The sequence below is a fragment of the Verruconis gallopava genome (assembly GCF_000836295.1).
Source record: "Verruconis gallopava strain CBS 43764 unplaced genomic scaffold supercont1.17, whole genome shotgun sequence".
Taxonomy (NCBI): domain Eukaryota; kingdom Fungi; phylum Ascomycota; class Dothideomycetes; order Venturiales; family Sympoventuriaceae; genus Verruconis; species Verruconis gallopava.
This window is the reverse complement of record NW_015622153.1, coordinates 244,973-257,662: the sequence shown is the minus strand read 5'-3', so window position 1 is coordinate 257,662 and position 12,690 is coordinate 244,973. Positions and strand designations below refer to the sequence as shown.

At 54.1% G+C, this 12,690-nt stretch overlaps 5 protein-coding genes across 7 annotated transcripts; 1 reads left to right on the top strand and 4 right to left on the bottom strand.

Moving 5' to 3' along the window:
- Positions 1–17: 17 nt before the first annotated feature.
- PV09_05499 (uncharacterized protein) lies at positions 18–2,153 on the bottom strand. The gene is made up of 4 exons (XM_016359016.1): positions 1,592–2,153; positions 1,428–1,540; positions 907–1,327; positions 18–853 (listed from the first exon to the last, which is right to left on the bottom strand). Exons 1-4 carry the CDS (start codon positions 1,638–1,640, stop codon positions 36–38), a joined length of 1,401 nt encoding a protein of 466 aa, XP_016213155.1. The 5' UTR covers positions 1,641–2,153; the 3' UTR covers positions 18–35.
- A 1,309-nt stretch (positions 2,154–3,462) lies between these two features.
- On the bottom strand, positions 3,463–7,893 carry PV09_05498 (uncharacterized protein). The gene is made up of 3 exons (XM_016359015.1): positions 4,976–7,893; positions 4,314–4,920; positions 3,463–4,263 (listed from the first exon to the last, which is right to left on the bottom strand). The coding sequence occupies exons 1-3, from the start codon at positions 7,603–7,605 to the stop codon at positions 3,724–3,726; spliced, it is 3,777 nt and encodes a 1,258-aa protein (XP_016213154.1). The 5' UTR covers positions 7,606–7,893; the 3' UTR covers positions 3,463–3,723.
- A 130-nt stretch (positions 7,894–8,023) lies between these two features.
- PV09_05497 lies at positions 8,024–11,718 on the top strand. Of its 3 annotated transcripts, XM_016359014.1 has the most exons (4): positions 8,024–8,342; positions 8,406–9,039; positions 9,120–9,194; positions 9,267–11,718. In XM_016359014.1, the coding sequence occupies exons 1-2, from the start codon at positions 8,291–8,293 to the stop codon at positions 8,915–8,917; spliced, it is 564 nt and encodes a 187-aa protein (XP_016213153.1). In that variant the 5' UTR covers positions 8,024–8,290; the 3' UTR covers positions 8,918–9,039; positions 9,120–9,194; positions 9,267–11,718. The 3 variants fall into 3 exon arrangements, with proteins under 3 accessions (XP_016213153.1, XP_016213152.1, XP_016213151.1); XM_016359013.1 differs by having other exon boundaries at positions 8,406–9,194; XM_016359012.1 differs by having other exon boundaries at positions 8,406–11,718.
- PV09_05496 (uncharacterized protein) lies at positions 9,137–11,722 on the bottom strand. Its single transcript, XM_016359011.1, has 4 exons — positions 11,541–11,722; positions 10,700–11,487; positions 10,112–10,645; positions 9,137–10,058 (listed from the first exon to the last, which is right to left on the bottom strand). The coding sequence occupies exons 2-4, from the start codon at positions 11,477–11,479 to the stop codon at positions 9,366–9,368; spliced, it is 2,007 nt and encodes a 668-aa protein (XP_016213150.1). The 5' UTR covers positions 11,480–11,487; positions 11,541–11,722; the 3' UTR covers positions 9,137–9,365.
- Positions 11,723–12,126: 404 nt separating this feature from the next.
- Positions 12,127–12,495, bottom strand: PV09_05495 (uncharacterized protein; the record flags this gene model as incomplete). The annotated part of the gene is made up of 1 exon (XM_016359010.1): positions 12,127–12,495. The coding sequence occupies one exon, from the start codon at positions 12,493–12,495 to the stop codon at positions 12,127–12,129; it is 369 nt and encodes a 122-aa protein (XP_016213149.1).
- Between the last annotated feature and the right edge of the window lie 195 nt (positions 12,496–12,690).

The window sequence follows — 12,690 nt, the reverse complement described above, 5'->3', positions numbered from 1 at the left end:
AAAAAAAAAAAAAGAGACCCCACTAAGGAATCGGCCTAATAAAAGTTACCTGGCGGTAGTGCTACAAATGCTGCCGTAACAACGACCGTGAAAACGACACCCCAGAATTGAGATTGGCGAATGATCATGTTCTGAATCGAGCGAATGCTTTCGTCCTGGACCCACGTGTTCTTCTCCATGATCTTCTCCATCAACGGGCGCTTTTCGTATTGCGACACCCAAGGCTCATCTGCAAAGGTGTTGGCGCTGCCAAACGTGTCAAAGCTCTTTGGACGCTTGGCTTCTGGAGCGATGGTGCTCTTGCTGCGATTAGACTTTGCGATAGATTGAACGTCGGAAAGCGCGAGCGTAGCCTCCTCATCCTCTGCTCGGCACGTCTTGTCTGAGAAGTAGCTGTCCGAATCTTCCCACGGTTTGACATTGCGCACCCCACCGTTCGCGTGGAGAATGACGCATAGGCCCTTGTATGCCGCGACCATGGTGATAGCACCTATCAATGTGACGGGTGCGGAGAGGATCCTGTACCAGCGAGAGGCGCGTGACAAAGTCAACAGCAAGGCAATCAAAAGCCCAAGAGCAATGTGAATAACGCCCATGGTACGAACGAAGAAGATCTTAGGCTTGTTCCCATTGCAGATGCTCCATCGAATGAAATTCGGATGCAGCTGGCCGCGCAGCGTTGACTCGACGATCGTACCGAGGATCTGGAATGCGCTGGGATGTGTGGTGTGCTGTAGTGCGTGCAGAACGGCCGTCCTGTCTTTGTAAGAGATGTTGAGTTCACGCGGTGCGTTAGGAGCAAGATAGTTTGCAATAACTTTTGCGATCTCTTGTCGAAAAGGCTGGCAGGTGACTTATTTGGTCAGCCTTGTCTGTAATGTTGTGCAAGGGGAGTGTCAAACGTACAAGCTTGCCATTTCAGTCCGGCCATAGCGTTGGCATCATCAGTCATCTCAGCAATGGTCTTTTGAGACTGCACAGACTTTGTGATAAAGGACTCGTAGTCTGAAGCTGGAGCAGACGATATGGGAGGATCTGCGAAGAGCTCATTTGCGCCCGGGATGAGCTCAGACATGCGGTTGCTAGTAACTTTATCAGATGTCGTGAGTTCATTGAGAGAGCTCACGCTCGCTTTGGCTCTAGCATTGCGCTCCTTAGTTTCGTTCACGGCAGCGGTCGCTTTCCACTCTGGCGACAACGCTTGTTCCTCCTTTCGGAGAGCATTGAAGCGCTTGGTGTAATCCTGAAGCCATAGGTAGAATTGAAGAGTCTCTGCGTCGTGGGCTACGTATATCAAGTAGTTCATGAAGTCGGTCAAACTAGCAGGCTGGCATTCGTCAGTTGAGAATATCAAACTTAAAAAATATCCAGCAGCTGCGTGAGGAGAATGAGGACTCAGGAGCATTCTTCGGTGGAAAAATACGTACTGGCAGGGTTTCATTGTTGACGACCCTTTCGAACGACAGTTCTGGCGGAATGGCGCTCTTGTTGTTCTTTGTCCGCTCGACATACTTCTGGCAGTCCTTCAGGTTGAGCGGGCCTGATCGATTAGCTTTCCGTCCAGCACCGTGTTGAATGAGGCTTTGCTTACCCGCAGGACGTGACACGTAGTCAGGACGTCGATAAAATAGAATTGACATGCTGGAGAACAGTAGAGTCAAAGTTTAAGTGATACAAAAGAGCGTGTTGTAAATAAGTGGGAAAGAAAAAGCCGAAAAGAACCGCATCAGACCTGGGGGACGCGATGGGAGAGGTGCTATCCCAAGTATGTATAGCGCATAGAAACTCTCAATTCATAGGGCAACGGTGCGATCGTGATCAACGGTAGCTGGCCGAATTGTTTTTATTGTCCATGACGATCTTTCTTTATCAAAGATCCCAAGGGGTGAAGTTGCATTCAGCCACTTCGCCGTTGAGAACTCATCAGGTGAACGACGCGATGAATGATTGCAAGTGGAGATAGTCAAACGCGCTGGCCAATGGTTACGGATATACGATCTGGCGCCTTAACAGACGAACGTCTACTCTGTCCTAGTCGCATTTAGATTTGTTTAGGGCGATTTGGGGTACTTGTTGAAACGTGCTGGCGCAACAGCCGTGGGCAATGCAGAGTTCGTCAGGCGAATCTTAACCCGCCCCAGGAGCAAGAAACACGTGCGACTTCTGCCTTCAATGCTGCCTTGGATGCCGCTCGCGCTCCCTTCCAGCGATACCCATGCATATCATCATTCGAAAGCCAATTGGGTGGCGTAGCAGTTGCAGAAGCTAAATGTCACCTGCGCCACGTTTGACAGTCCGCCTCGAATGACATGTCCGCTATCGCAGATGCAGGTACGCCGTTGACTATGTTCGATTTAGAATCTGCAGTAGCGAACCGCTAAATTCCTTGACCACGCAAGCCCATGGTACGATTGTAACTTTTGGCTCAGCTGAGGCGAAGGCCCAAGCGGAGCTAAAGTTGCACGTCGCCGAGGAAGGGCGGCAGCAAATCTTGCAAGCAGTCTTTCGAATCGAAAACACGATCGACAAACCATTGCGCTTGTTCCCGAGCCGCTCGACGATTCCAGAGTATCGAATTGGACGCCAGCTGAAGTATTGGTCGACCTGTCAGTTCCGTGGCCGAGGGACGGAACGTCGTCACAACCCTGTTCGGGCCTAGTCACCGTCTCGTCAACTTCGCCCAGCTTAGCGGCAGCATGTGGGCAACGTCAAAGGGGGGGGGGAAGTTCATTCTTTTGTGGCTTAAGGTGACGCGACCTACCCACGGGCCGATTCGTAGGACCGAGAGGCCGCAGAAAAGCTTAATGACAAAACAACGGCATGTACCTATGTTCGCGTACCGTGATGAGACAAAGGTCGAAAGGGCCGTAGCGAGCAGCCCGGAAGATGCCTTCGCTGTAGCATAGGACAAAGCTGCCCACGACCGGCCAAAGCACTGTAAAAATTGGTGCAAATCTGTGGCTTGAGAAAAGGGGGCACGTCGGGTGTTTAGGTGTGGGGGTGGAAAAGTCAAACGCGCCAGATGTCTACGGTAAGAGGGCAGAGATCATGGATGTGTTTAGCGCGAGCGCCCTCAGCCGTACCGTATCTACGAATTCGCAAAGCGCAGACCATTCCCAGTACCGACCAAATCTCCTGACCATTCGGGACATTTCTTCGGAGCCGTGCAAAGCGTCGAACTAGTCGCCTTAGGACATTATTGATGAGAGATGGTTGGTCGAGGCCTGGCGTACTGACCTTGGGCATGCACGATCATGCCAGATCCTCGAGCACGGCAGGGGATCGAAGACTCGTAAATCGAGGAGAGATCCACTTGAAAATCTTTTTTGAACCACGTACCACGATCTCGGCATTTCGATCCTGCTAAAAACACGCAGTGCACGGCGACAGCGAGTCTGGGCCAGCCCTCCACGCCGTACTGGAGTCATGGCATGCAAGGTAGACGATTGAACGCCGACTGTTCGCAGACTGGGGGAATAAGCGAGGAGACGATGTGAATCAGCTATCTAGTCTGCGCTTGCACATAAACACAAAATCGCGTGATCTGCTCAGGACAACAGGTTGTTGTTGGCTAGCATTGAGACAAGAAAAAAAAAACACGACCTTTCTGTGCACGCCACCAAGCAACACTCGCTAAATCCACTGATGATGAGAAAGTTATAACATGCAGATAATCGTATCTTTCCACCAAAAAATCCTTTCTCCCACATGGTGGGCACCACCTTAGCGCCCGAACTCCAGGTTAGGGATAATGACGGGACCGTACTTGACCGCACCGCCATACCCACCGTCACCTTGGACCATGAAATCGATGGCTAGACTCAATTTGGGCTGTCCCTGAATCGTTGCGGGGCCCCCAAACCCTTGGTTTACAACGTCTGGATCAAAGGCTACACACGCAACGTAGTTTCTACGACCCATCAGACGCTTCAATTCCCTGTGCTGGCCGTTTACGTCCTGGCCAAAGATTTCCATCATATCTTCTTTCGTGTCAGACGGTGTATGCGTGCTCCTGTGACCATTTGCCGGCACGTAAAGTGGTTTGTTCGAGTGCAACAACTTGAGCATGTAGTTTGACGGTGGGGCATTGACCACTGCTGATGAGATGATTTGATACATCGTCTTGTGATCCTGTGGCTTTGCCGGATCATGCACGAGACCGGCCCCACAGGCATTGACATGACCAGAGAAAAATGTCATGCGGAGGGACTTGTTGTGTGCTATACCTTGCAGAGTCCGGATGAGATAAGTTCGTTCGAGGTCCTAATATGGATTTAGTATGAATTATTTTAGACAGTTGTGTGAAATCGAACCTTTGACTCATGTGTCCATTGATCACGGAGTTCATCGATGGGACCAATCTCACCAAACGGATTGATGATACTGCTCATAAGACCTGACTTTCCAACGGCCTTTTTCACCGAGGCAAACCCTTCACCGACAACCTCCTTAGCACCGACGACTCCTGCAACCGAACTAGTGACCTTGCCAAGCATGTTGAAGGCACCGGTGGCTGCTTTCTTGCCAGTTGCAACTGTGCTAACCAGATGCTCCATCGAGTCCATTCGCGGGTAGACTATTGGTACTGGAATCATCCAGATGCAGTGTTGCACGCTTGGCGGCAGCATTGCAACTTTAGGGAAGATACCTTGGTATGTCCGCCCGGCCATAACTTGATGCGGATTGCGCTCAGAACGAGTATCTGGGCCAACTACAACAACAGCTGGCCCCAGATACTTGATGAAGTGCCAACCAGTGCTGGTTATGGTGAATAGATCAAGATCATTGTTGACGTTGCGCAGGATTTCGAGTGTGGTGTGATGCTGGAATAGAAGATACATCTCGATCCCTATTCGACCTATATTCGTGAACACATGTGAGAACTGCATATACTCTGGGTAAGAGCCGAAACCGTCAAAGCTACGAGACGGTCAGTTTACCGAATGAACTCATGGAAAAAGATACGAATACTGACATATCATGGTCATCGAGAGTCAAGATGTGGGGGATTTGTGCGAAGGCCTCTCGTACATGAGGCTGGTCAAAATGACTGGTGTAGTAGTGGAAATAGGCGTGCGTAATCTCCTCCTCGTGCTGTGGGGTCCACGCAGCGTTCTTTCTATTGTCCTTTCCACTAATCGATGTCCATTGCTTGAGAAGTGGCAGCTCCTTCCACATGCGATCAGCATAGATCTGGTTACCTAGACCGAGCTGCACGTGGAAACCATTGCATTCGATATGCTTCTGCAGAATGTCTTTCCACATATAGCCCACCCCGCCAAGTTTGTTACGCTCATTAACATTGACATTAAGAGCGAAGTCGTTTCCGGAATGCGCGATGAAGCGCCAGCTAGTCTCATAGTGACCAGCGACAACAAACTCGTATCTCGTACAGCCGAGATGTGATGTCACGGCATAGGTCCACTTCGTGCTCTGCTCTTCCATTTTGAGGTCCACGTCATATCTGTAAAACATCCATCTCTGATGACTGTAGATCGGGTTTGGCTTTAGCTGTCTCGGATTCGGCGAAAGATCAATGCTTTGATGGATATGGATCGTTGGTGGCTGAGGAGCATCCGTGACGAGTAGTATAGAACCGAGCCAGATTCCACGCTCGATATCCATGTTTGTGTATCTTAGGTAAGGGCCGAAATAAACACCGTTCGTGGGTGCGACTTTGTAAGTCTCAACACCAGCGACTGGTGGAGGGCCCGTAAAGCCTGCCGCAGTTGGACTTGCAATGGTGCTCATGCTGAGGTATGCATCAGGTCGGAATGTGGCCGATTGTGGTACTGGAAAACCAGGCGATGCCAATGGTTTGGAGAAACTCGCTGCTGTGGGGCTGGCGAATGGATTGCCAATAGTGCCTGTGGGTGACAAAGGCTCATTCAAGTTAAGAGGGGTTGGACCCTTAGGAAATTCCCATTGCGTCGATTGCGTTGGCAGGTGAATATAATAATATTGACCAGACTTGCCATCCAAATGCGCGATCCAACCCTCTGGTAGTGGTGGAGGCGTTGCTGCTGGCCCGACACCCTGAGGAGGGGGGGAGACGCCTTGTATGCTCGAGGAGGGAGTTGCAGCACTTGCTTGAGCAGGCGACGAAGCCGGACCAGCCTGGTATCGAGGGTCATTGGCAAAAGCTGGGTGCCCTTGATTTGCCGCTGCCGCTGCTGACGCCGCCGTTGCTGCTGCTGATGCTGCCGTCATTGCCGCCCCAGTTGCCGCAGAAGTGGGGGTTGGCTGAGCGATATTGGTCGGTGCTGCTCCTCCTCCACCTGCTGCTGCTGCTGCAGTACTGGCTGCTCGTGCCTTCTCATTTGGATATCCTTGCGCAGTCGTTGCACCATTTGCTACCGTATGGTACGCTGGTGGGGGCTCTTCGCCTACATTCATGCGGCTGAAATCCTGCTCCAGAGCCTGCTCACCTGAGTGATTCTGGGGAAGTCCGGATGCGACTGTTGGGGGAGGGGAGAAATTGGGGGGCGATGTCGTCGGCGCCGTCACCTCCGACATTCCTTGGTAGACGGTAGGTGGACCGTGGGGTTGAGAGCCCGGAGCTTCCGTCGGGGTCCACGGGCGCCTTGGAGGCTGCTGCGTTGGTTGCGGCTGAGCACTGACTGTTGCAGCTGTTGAAGCTGGTGCGATTCCAGCCGAAGGCCGCGGCATGGCGTACTGCGCGGCCCTCGCCGACGCAGCTGAGCTAGCTGGCGCTGTCGTCGACGGTCCCCCGATTCCGGCCGCTGCATATCGTGCTTCGATACCACCTCCTGTAGGAGGAATGATAGGTGTCTCTGGAGGAGGAGGGGATCCGCGCTGTGCCCTTGTAGTCATAACAGATGCCGTAGAGTCCATCCTGCCTATGGCTGGTCCGCCGGGATCAGGAATGCTGAGTCCACCAGATTTCGAGGGTCCAGCGTTTGCCCCACCGGATGGCGGAGGCCAGTATTGCTGGTGATAGTCTGGATAAGGATTAATCCCCCCCTCTGAAGGTTTGCGCTGTCCATTGGAGCCGGCACTGACGCCGGTAGCTGCCTGAGCTGACCGTCCCGGCGGAGGCTTCTGAAAAAGGCCATCCTTACTGGAATCTGGACCGGCCGGCACGTTCGACGCGCCAGCTGGGGGCGGCGAAATAGAGGCCGGCATATTCCCCCTCCTCTCACCCACTGAGGCAGACCCGTGTGACATGTTACTCGCATAGCCAGCTGCAGTGGGACGGTTTGGGTCGTTGGCGCTGAACTTTGTGCGAGGCGACCCTCCCAGATGCGCTGCGGTCACGCTGGATCCTCTTCTTCTGTCCGAACTCGAGTCCGGTGTCGTGCTTATTGGCGGTGCATCCGAGGTCGGGTAGGGAGGATTGGTAGAGCCTGATCTTGAATCGGGGTAAGGGAGAGGGCCTGACGGAGGGTTGGACGCCGGCGCTGGGAAGGGCTGCTGGCCTCCTTGTAGACCAGCAGAGTGCACTCGTGGCGGGGGCGTTGAAGATGATGAGGCCGTGGCCGACTTGTTTATCCTGAGGGGAGCAACTGTTGACTCGTCCGGCGTAGCCGCCGGCCGGTTCATAAACAGCTCTTCCTCTGGCTTGCCATGCTTTTGCTGCGACATGATCGGATACCCACTTTATATGTGCTGTAGGGGGATGAAACTCGTACAGGCGCCTTCAGGAGGATTGGTGCTATGCGCCTTCGTCAAATCAGGTTTCCACCACGGTGCGGCGTGAAGATCAGGCGCGGGGCACGAGAGCAGCCAGGGAGCGCGTGTGCAGGCAGAAGGGAGACAGGTTCCACAGAGCGACTTCAGACACAGCTTGAACTGTTCAAAGACATGCGACCACCGGCCTCTTATGCGGCCGCATCGAACGGGGTTTGCGTTACGACGATGGAGTTTCTCCCTGGTGCTAAGCGCCGTCCTATGACATCGAGCGCATGCAGCTGTGAAGCACGACTGGCGAACGAGCGGCCGGCCAATCACACGGCGAACACGCAAGCCGCTGCTCAGGCCGGGCTTGCGGCTTGCGACAAGGGCTGTGGGGTTGCTCATTGTTCCATGGACGTGGACGAGGGCGACAGCGAGTCTGATGCTCTCTTTTCTGCCCGGCCGGAGTGGACGACGGTGTCGTTGCCTGGCCTTTGCGACCTCCGATTTGACTGCCAGACGACATTTGACGGGTCTCGTCCGTCTCCACTTTTCGAGCCACGCCGCGTCCCAAGAGAGTGAGCGCAGTTTCTCATCATTCCAACCTCTTGCGAGTCTCTCGGCGTCCAGAAAATAGCTCCACCGGTCCTTAGCCATGGCCGCAAGCGCGAATGCCAGTCACGACTTCACCAAGGCATCGACAGAAGGTATGTTACGCACGAGTCCGTCACGCCCCTTGGCAGCGTACGTCTGCTCACACGCACGTCCAGCGACAACAAGCTTCGTCGACGCCTACTACACGGCCCTGTCCAGCGCGCGAGACAGCATAAACTCATACTACGCGCCCGCCCAGGCAACCGCGGACGGTTCCACCATCCCCGACATCCTGTGGAACGGCACCAGCTTTGCCGATGGCGACGCCGTCCAAAAGCTCTTCGTAGACGAAATGCCCGCCCATGTGTTTTTTGACGTTCACGCCGTCGACTGCCAGATCCTGAATCCAAAGTACAGCACAGACCCCAAGATGAAGCCGGACAAGAACTTTTCCATGCTGGTCACGACGAGCGGGCATCTGCGCCTCGAGGATCGGAAGACGGGACCGCTCAAGGACTTCAGCGAGACGTTCGTCCTGGTCCCGAACGTGGAGAAGGCGCTGACCGGCGGGGGGAAAGGCGCGGCCAGCCGGAAGCGAGACTGGCTCATCCAGCTGCAGAACTTTCGATACGTCCACCATCACCATCCGAGCTTGATCGAGGGACAGGTGGCCATGGAAATGGAGTAAAGGCCCCTGAGTTTGCCGGGATTTGCCCAACGCAGCACTCCGCGCGACGCTGCATGCACGGCTGTCTGATCACCAAACGCGGACTGCCCTCTTTGGCAACGGGCTAATGTCAGAAGCCACCAGTCAGTCATGCACAATCGCCAGCGGAGAGCCGTTGAGTGAGAACAATCTCCAGCCCTTTCGTCGTACTTACGGGACTCAGTCAACGATAAGACAGGTAATAACAATTTCAGCTTACATTGAAGTCAGTCCTGGAAACATGCTTAAAGTACAAAAGGTGAGCCACCAGCACCGGACGTCACAAAGCAGAGTTTCATCAAAGCAAGCGCCGTGCTAAATACAACCCAAGTAGAAGATTCTTCCACTCATTCGCAGGCCGTCAAAAATGACATACAATAACAAATCGTTTTCATCTTCATGTACATCAGAATCCTGTTCATCAGATCTTTCAGACGATAGGTCGATCGGCTTCCAGAAGCAGCAGACGCGCCACGAGGCGGTCAAAAAATACGGTAATGTCGCCACCGCTGGTCTCCAGCGATTCCTTGCTTCTCTCTTGCAGGTACGATTTGGATTGAAGGATAGCTTCCCTCAACCGTAAAATCACAGTTTCGCCGGCTGTGAAGGCCGATGGCGCATTACGACTCGTCCATATTTGCCCGCCGTCAACCAAGCTGAGAAGTCTTTCTCTGTGGGTCGTGCCGCAGCAGTTCTTGTAAAATTCCAGGAGATCGACCATGCCGTCGATCTCATCCTCAACATTTGGAGACGAGTTCGTGCCTCCGTCTTGGATCGAATGGAACGCGTCCTTGTGCGTCTTGTGCTGTAGGCTCTCGATGGACATGAGGAGCACAAGGAATGTACACGTGATCAAGGGAAATCGACTGCTGTTTTTGTTCAGGCATTCGATCTCAAGCTTTGACAACACCTCTTTCATATACTCTGAGGCAAGTTTGGAGAAGACCTCTCCGAGCTGGCCGCGGATGTAACATGGTACAACGTCTTGCTCGCGGACATCGATCGAGAAGAAGTAGTTCAAGATTCGACGGGTATTTTCGCTCGGCGAAACCCGAGTGTCGCCCCCGATGTGGATCAAATTGAGAAGCTTGAACGCCTGGCCCAGCAGCTTCTTTGCTGGTCTCTGCTCTTCTCGGTTAGTGGGGCAGACTACGAGCACCGTATCGTGCGACTCACGTTCTCATTGCTCTCGCTGAGCTTGAGGTAGAATTCATAAATATGCTTGAGCACTACCAGGGGACTCTTATATACGGGAAAATGGGTAAAGTTAGCTGGACTATCGATTAGCCTCGTCAGATGTTCGTCCACGGCAGACTTGAGCTCAGACGTGTTTGTCAAAAGCGCAGGAAATACCCATTCCTTCTTCTCCGTGCGCTCGGCATGGTTCATGTGGTGCTCAGGCCACTTGTAGTGCACATGTTCGTGAATCAGCTCGCATGAGAATTTCGAGCAATTGAGCGAGCTAACAACCTGCGCTGGCCAGGGGAACGGTTCTCCAAAGCCAAGGGTCAGGTAGATTGTGAAATCGCTGTCGGGAAAAGTGCGAAAGTTGACGCCAAAGTCGGTTCCCAACGCTCGCTTCCGAGGAAAGATATGGCCTTGAAGGAATTTGTCGGCGATGTCTTCGAGCTGCTGACCACGGCATGGGTGATGGATCAGATTCTGCTTGTAATAGTTGATGCACTGCCTGCATGGGATGCCCGGATCGCACTGGGGATTGTCAACTGCGTCCCTTATTACTTCGCGAAGGTGCTCGATTCTCACCTTTGCCTTTCGAGAACGGCAGCTTTGGCAAGCCTTCACATTCCGCATGTACGCTGTGGACCGGCGCTGGGCCTCGTTGAGCGGGCCGGTACGTCCACGAGGACGTTTCCCGCCGGAGGTCATGGCCGGGGTCAAGCGATGCGTGTTTTCAGCGGCACTGTACTGGATCATGCTTAATGGCGACGTGCTTGTCATTCCTCTGCTGCCGGAGACGGGCTGCTTGGAGAACTGAATCGGCTCTTCAAAGGTCGTGTTGCAAGGGGTGGCATTCTCGCCCACGCTCTCTACTTGCGATGTGGAAGTGTGTGAGCTGGCCCAGCTTCCATGGCTGTAAAACGAAGTATCAACTGTGCTGGTGGGGCTTAAGAAGTGATATTGAGCCTCACTCGGCTTTGTTGGAATGTTGACTGGGTTAGAGCCAGGGTATGCAGTGTTCTGGAGCACGGGAGAGCTATTCCACGCGGCGTAGTCTACCATGGAAGTCGCGGGGTCTTTGAATTGGGAATTGAAGGGATGGCAAGGCAAAGACAAGGCCTGCGACACTGTCCAGTCGTGAGAGATGTCTAGCATCTCGGAGCTGGACAATGGAATGGATTGTGGACGATACAAGATGAAGTCCGGGGAGGCGGACCGATGATCATATGATTGGACTCCATACTGCAGCTGCTGGTACAAATCATTGTTGGGTACATCTGCGTACTGCAGTCCCCGAACATGGTCGAGACCAAATAACAATTGCTCTTGAGCTACATAGTCATCGGCGTTGAAAGTTTGGTCCATAAATGGGGCTTCCAGCACACATCAGCACGCGAAGATTGCGGAGTCGAGGTGGATGACGCACATCTGTCCTTCAAAAGCCGAGGGGCTGCTGCCGGTTCAACTGACAAGAGAAGACGACCAGGCTGCACGCTCGAAACAGAGCAGCGCGAGAATTGAAGGGCGCGTTCGAATGCTGGTCAGAAGTACGGCGGTAAGAAATCGAAGTTGAGAGTAGCAAAAGAAAAAAAAAAAAAAAAAAAGTAAATAAATTCACACCGATAAGAAAAGCGTGCGGGCAGAGGAAGAGGGTGGTCCTTGAAGACAGTGCAAAGCGGGAGCAAGAGAGAACGAAGCAGCGGACGAGGGCAGAAATAGTACGCGGTGGGAGGTTGATAGGTGTGGTGGTGGTGGTGTTGGTGGTGGTGACTGTGATGCGCCAGCCGAAGTCCGAGTGTAAGGCTGAACTGCGCGAGCCGTGGTCAGCCGACACGCTGGCCGCATGGGCTTTTGCGAACCGTCACTGCCTCGCTGGCTGCATCACTGCGCATACGCCTGTTGCGAAAGGCGAGCATCCAATCAACCCGGCCGAGCAGAGCATATGCAGCACGTCGACGTGGGCAGCCCGGTCGCGGCACGAGCAGATCGGTGCCCCGCTGCGATGGAGCGTGTCAAGACGCTGGCCTAGGCGACCGCACCAGCGTTGCTTCTAGCGCACTTCGGTGGGATGGAAGCAGTAGCTCGACCACAAGCACGCCATGCACAGAACCAGACGCGACCGGCCGGCTCGTGAGCCCGTCGCTAAGCGGCCCCGACGATGCCATTGGCGAATCGTCGCGCAAGAGAGGGTTGTGTCTGGGGGCGGCGGCCGTCCCCTCATCTGAACTGTCAGAACGTTGACTCGATTTTATCCGCGGAAGCGGGTCGTCGCGTCCCAAGCCACCGGTCAGCCGTGCTACATATAGAGCGATCCCGCGAAACTGCGCCCAGCGCTGGCCGTCCTGTTTTCTAGAAAGGTCCTGCTGCCACATGGTCTCCATTCTCGTCTGCTGCCCCCTCCCCCCGCGCGACTTTTGTCCAAGGGCCTCTGGTGCCGGACTGCGCGGCCGATCTGCTCGCGCACTGCCGTCGCGCCCGTCCTGTCCTTCGACCAAGCGCAAGGACTTTTGCAGCCTCGTAGTCCCGCGAAGCACCTCGTCAGCGGCTGCGGGACGTCATCTCCCGTCGGCCTGAGG

What these genes read in the sequence shown, in the direction of transcription:
- PV09_05499 (XM_016359016.1), bottom strand. Translation starts at nt 1,640, where the DNA reads ATGTCAATTCTATTTTATCGACGTCCTGACTACGTGTCACGTCCTGCG. An exon ending in CTACGTGTCACGTCCTGCGG is followed by an intron (nt 1,541 to 1,591) that starts GTAAGCAAAGCC and finishes CTAATCGATCAG; the next exon opens with GCCCGCTCAACCTGAAGGAC. An exon ending in TCAACAATGAAACCCTGCCA is followed by an intron (nt 1,328 to 1,427) that starts GTACGTATTTTT and finishes GACGAATGCCAG; the next exon opens with CCTGCTAGTTTGACCGACTT.
- PV09_05498 (XM_016359015.1), bottom strand. Translation starts at nt 7,605, where the DNA reads ATGTCGCAGCAAAAGCATGGCAAGCCAGAGGAAGAGCTGTTTATGAAC. An exon ending in ACTCTCGATGACCATGATAT is followed by an intron (nt 4,921 to 4,975) that starts GTCAGTATTCGT and finishes ACCGTCTCGTAG; the next exon opens with CTTTGACGGTTTCGGCTCTT. An exon ending in AATGGACACATGAGTCAAAG is followed by an intron (nt 4,264 to 4,313) that starts GTTCGATTTCAC and finishes AATCCATATTAG; the next exon opens with GACCTCGAACGAACTTATCT.
- PV09_05497 (XM_016359014.1), top strand. Translation starts at nt 8,291, where the DNA reads ATGGCCGCAAGCGCGAATGCCAGTCACGACTTCACCAAGGCATCGACA. An exon ending in CACCAAGGCATCGACAGAAG is followed by an intron (nt 8,343 to 8,405) that starts GTATGTTACGCA and finishes ACGCACGTCCAG; the next exon opens with CGACAACAAGCTTCGTCGAC.
- PV09_05496 (XM_016359011.1), bottom strand. Translation starts at nt 11,479, where the DNA reads ATGGACCAAACTTTCAACGCCGATGACTATGTAGCTCAAGAGCAATTG. An exon ending in GCCGTTCTCGAAAGGCAAAG is followed by an intron (nt 10,646 to 10,699) that starts GTGAGAATCGAG and finishes GACAATCCCCAG; the next exon opens with TGCGATCCGGGCATCCCATG. An exon ending in TCAGCGAGAGCAATGAGAAC is followed by an intron (nt 10,059 to 10,111) that starts GTGAGTCGCACG and finishes CGAGAAGAGCAG; the next exon opens with AGACCAGCAAAGAAGCTGCT.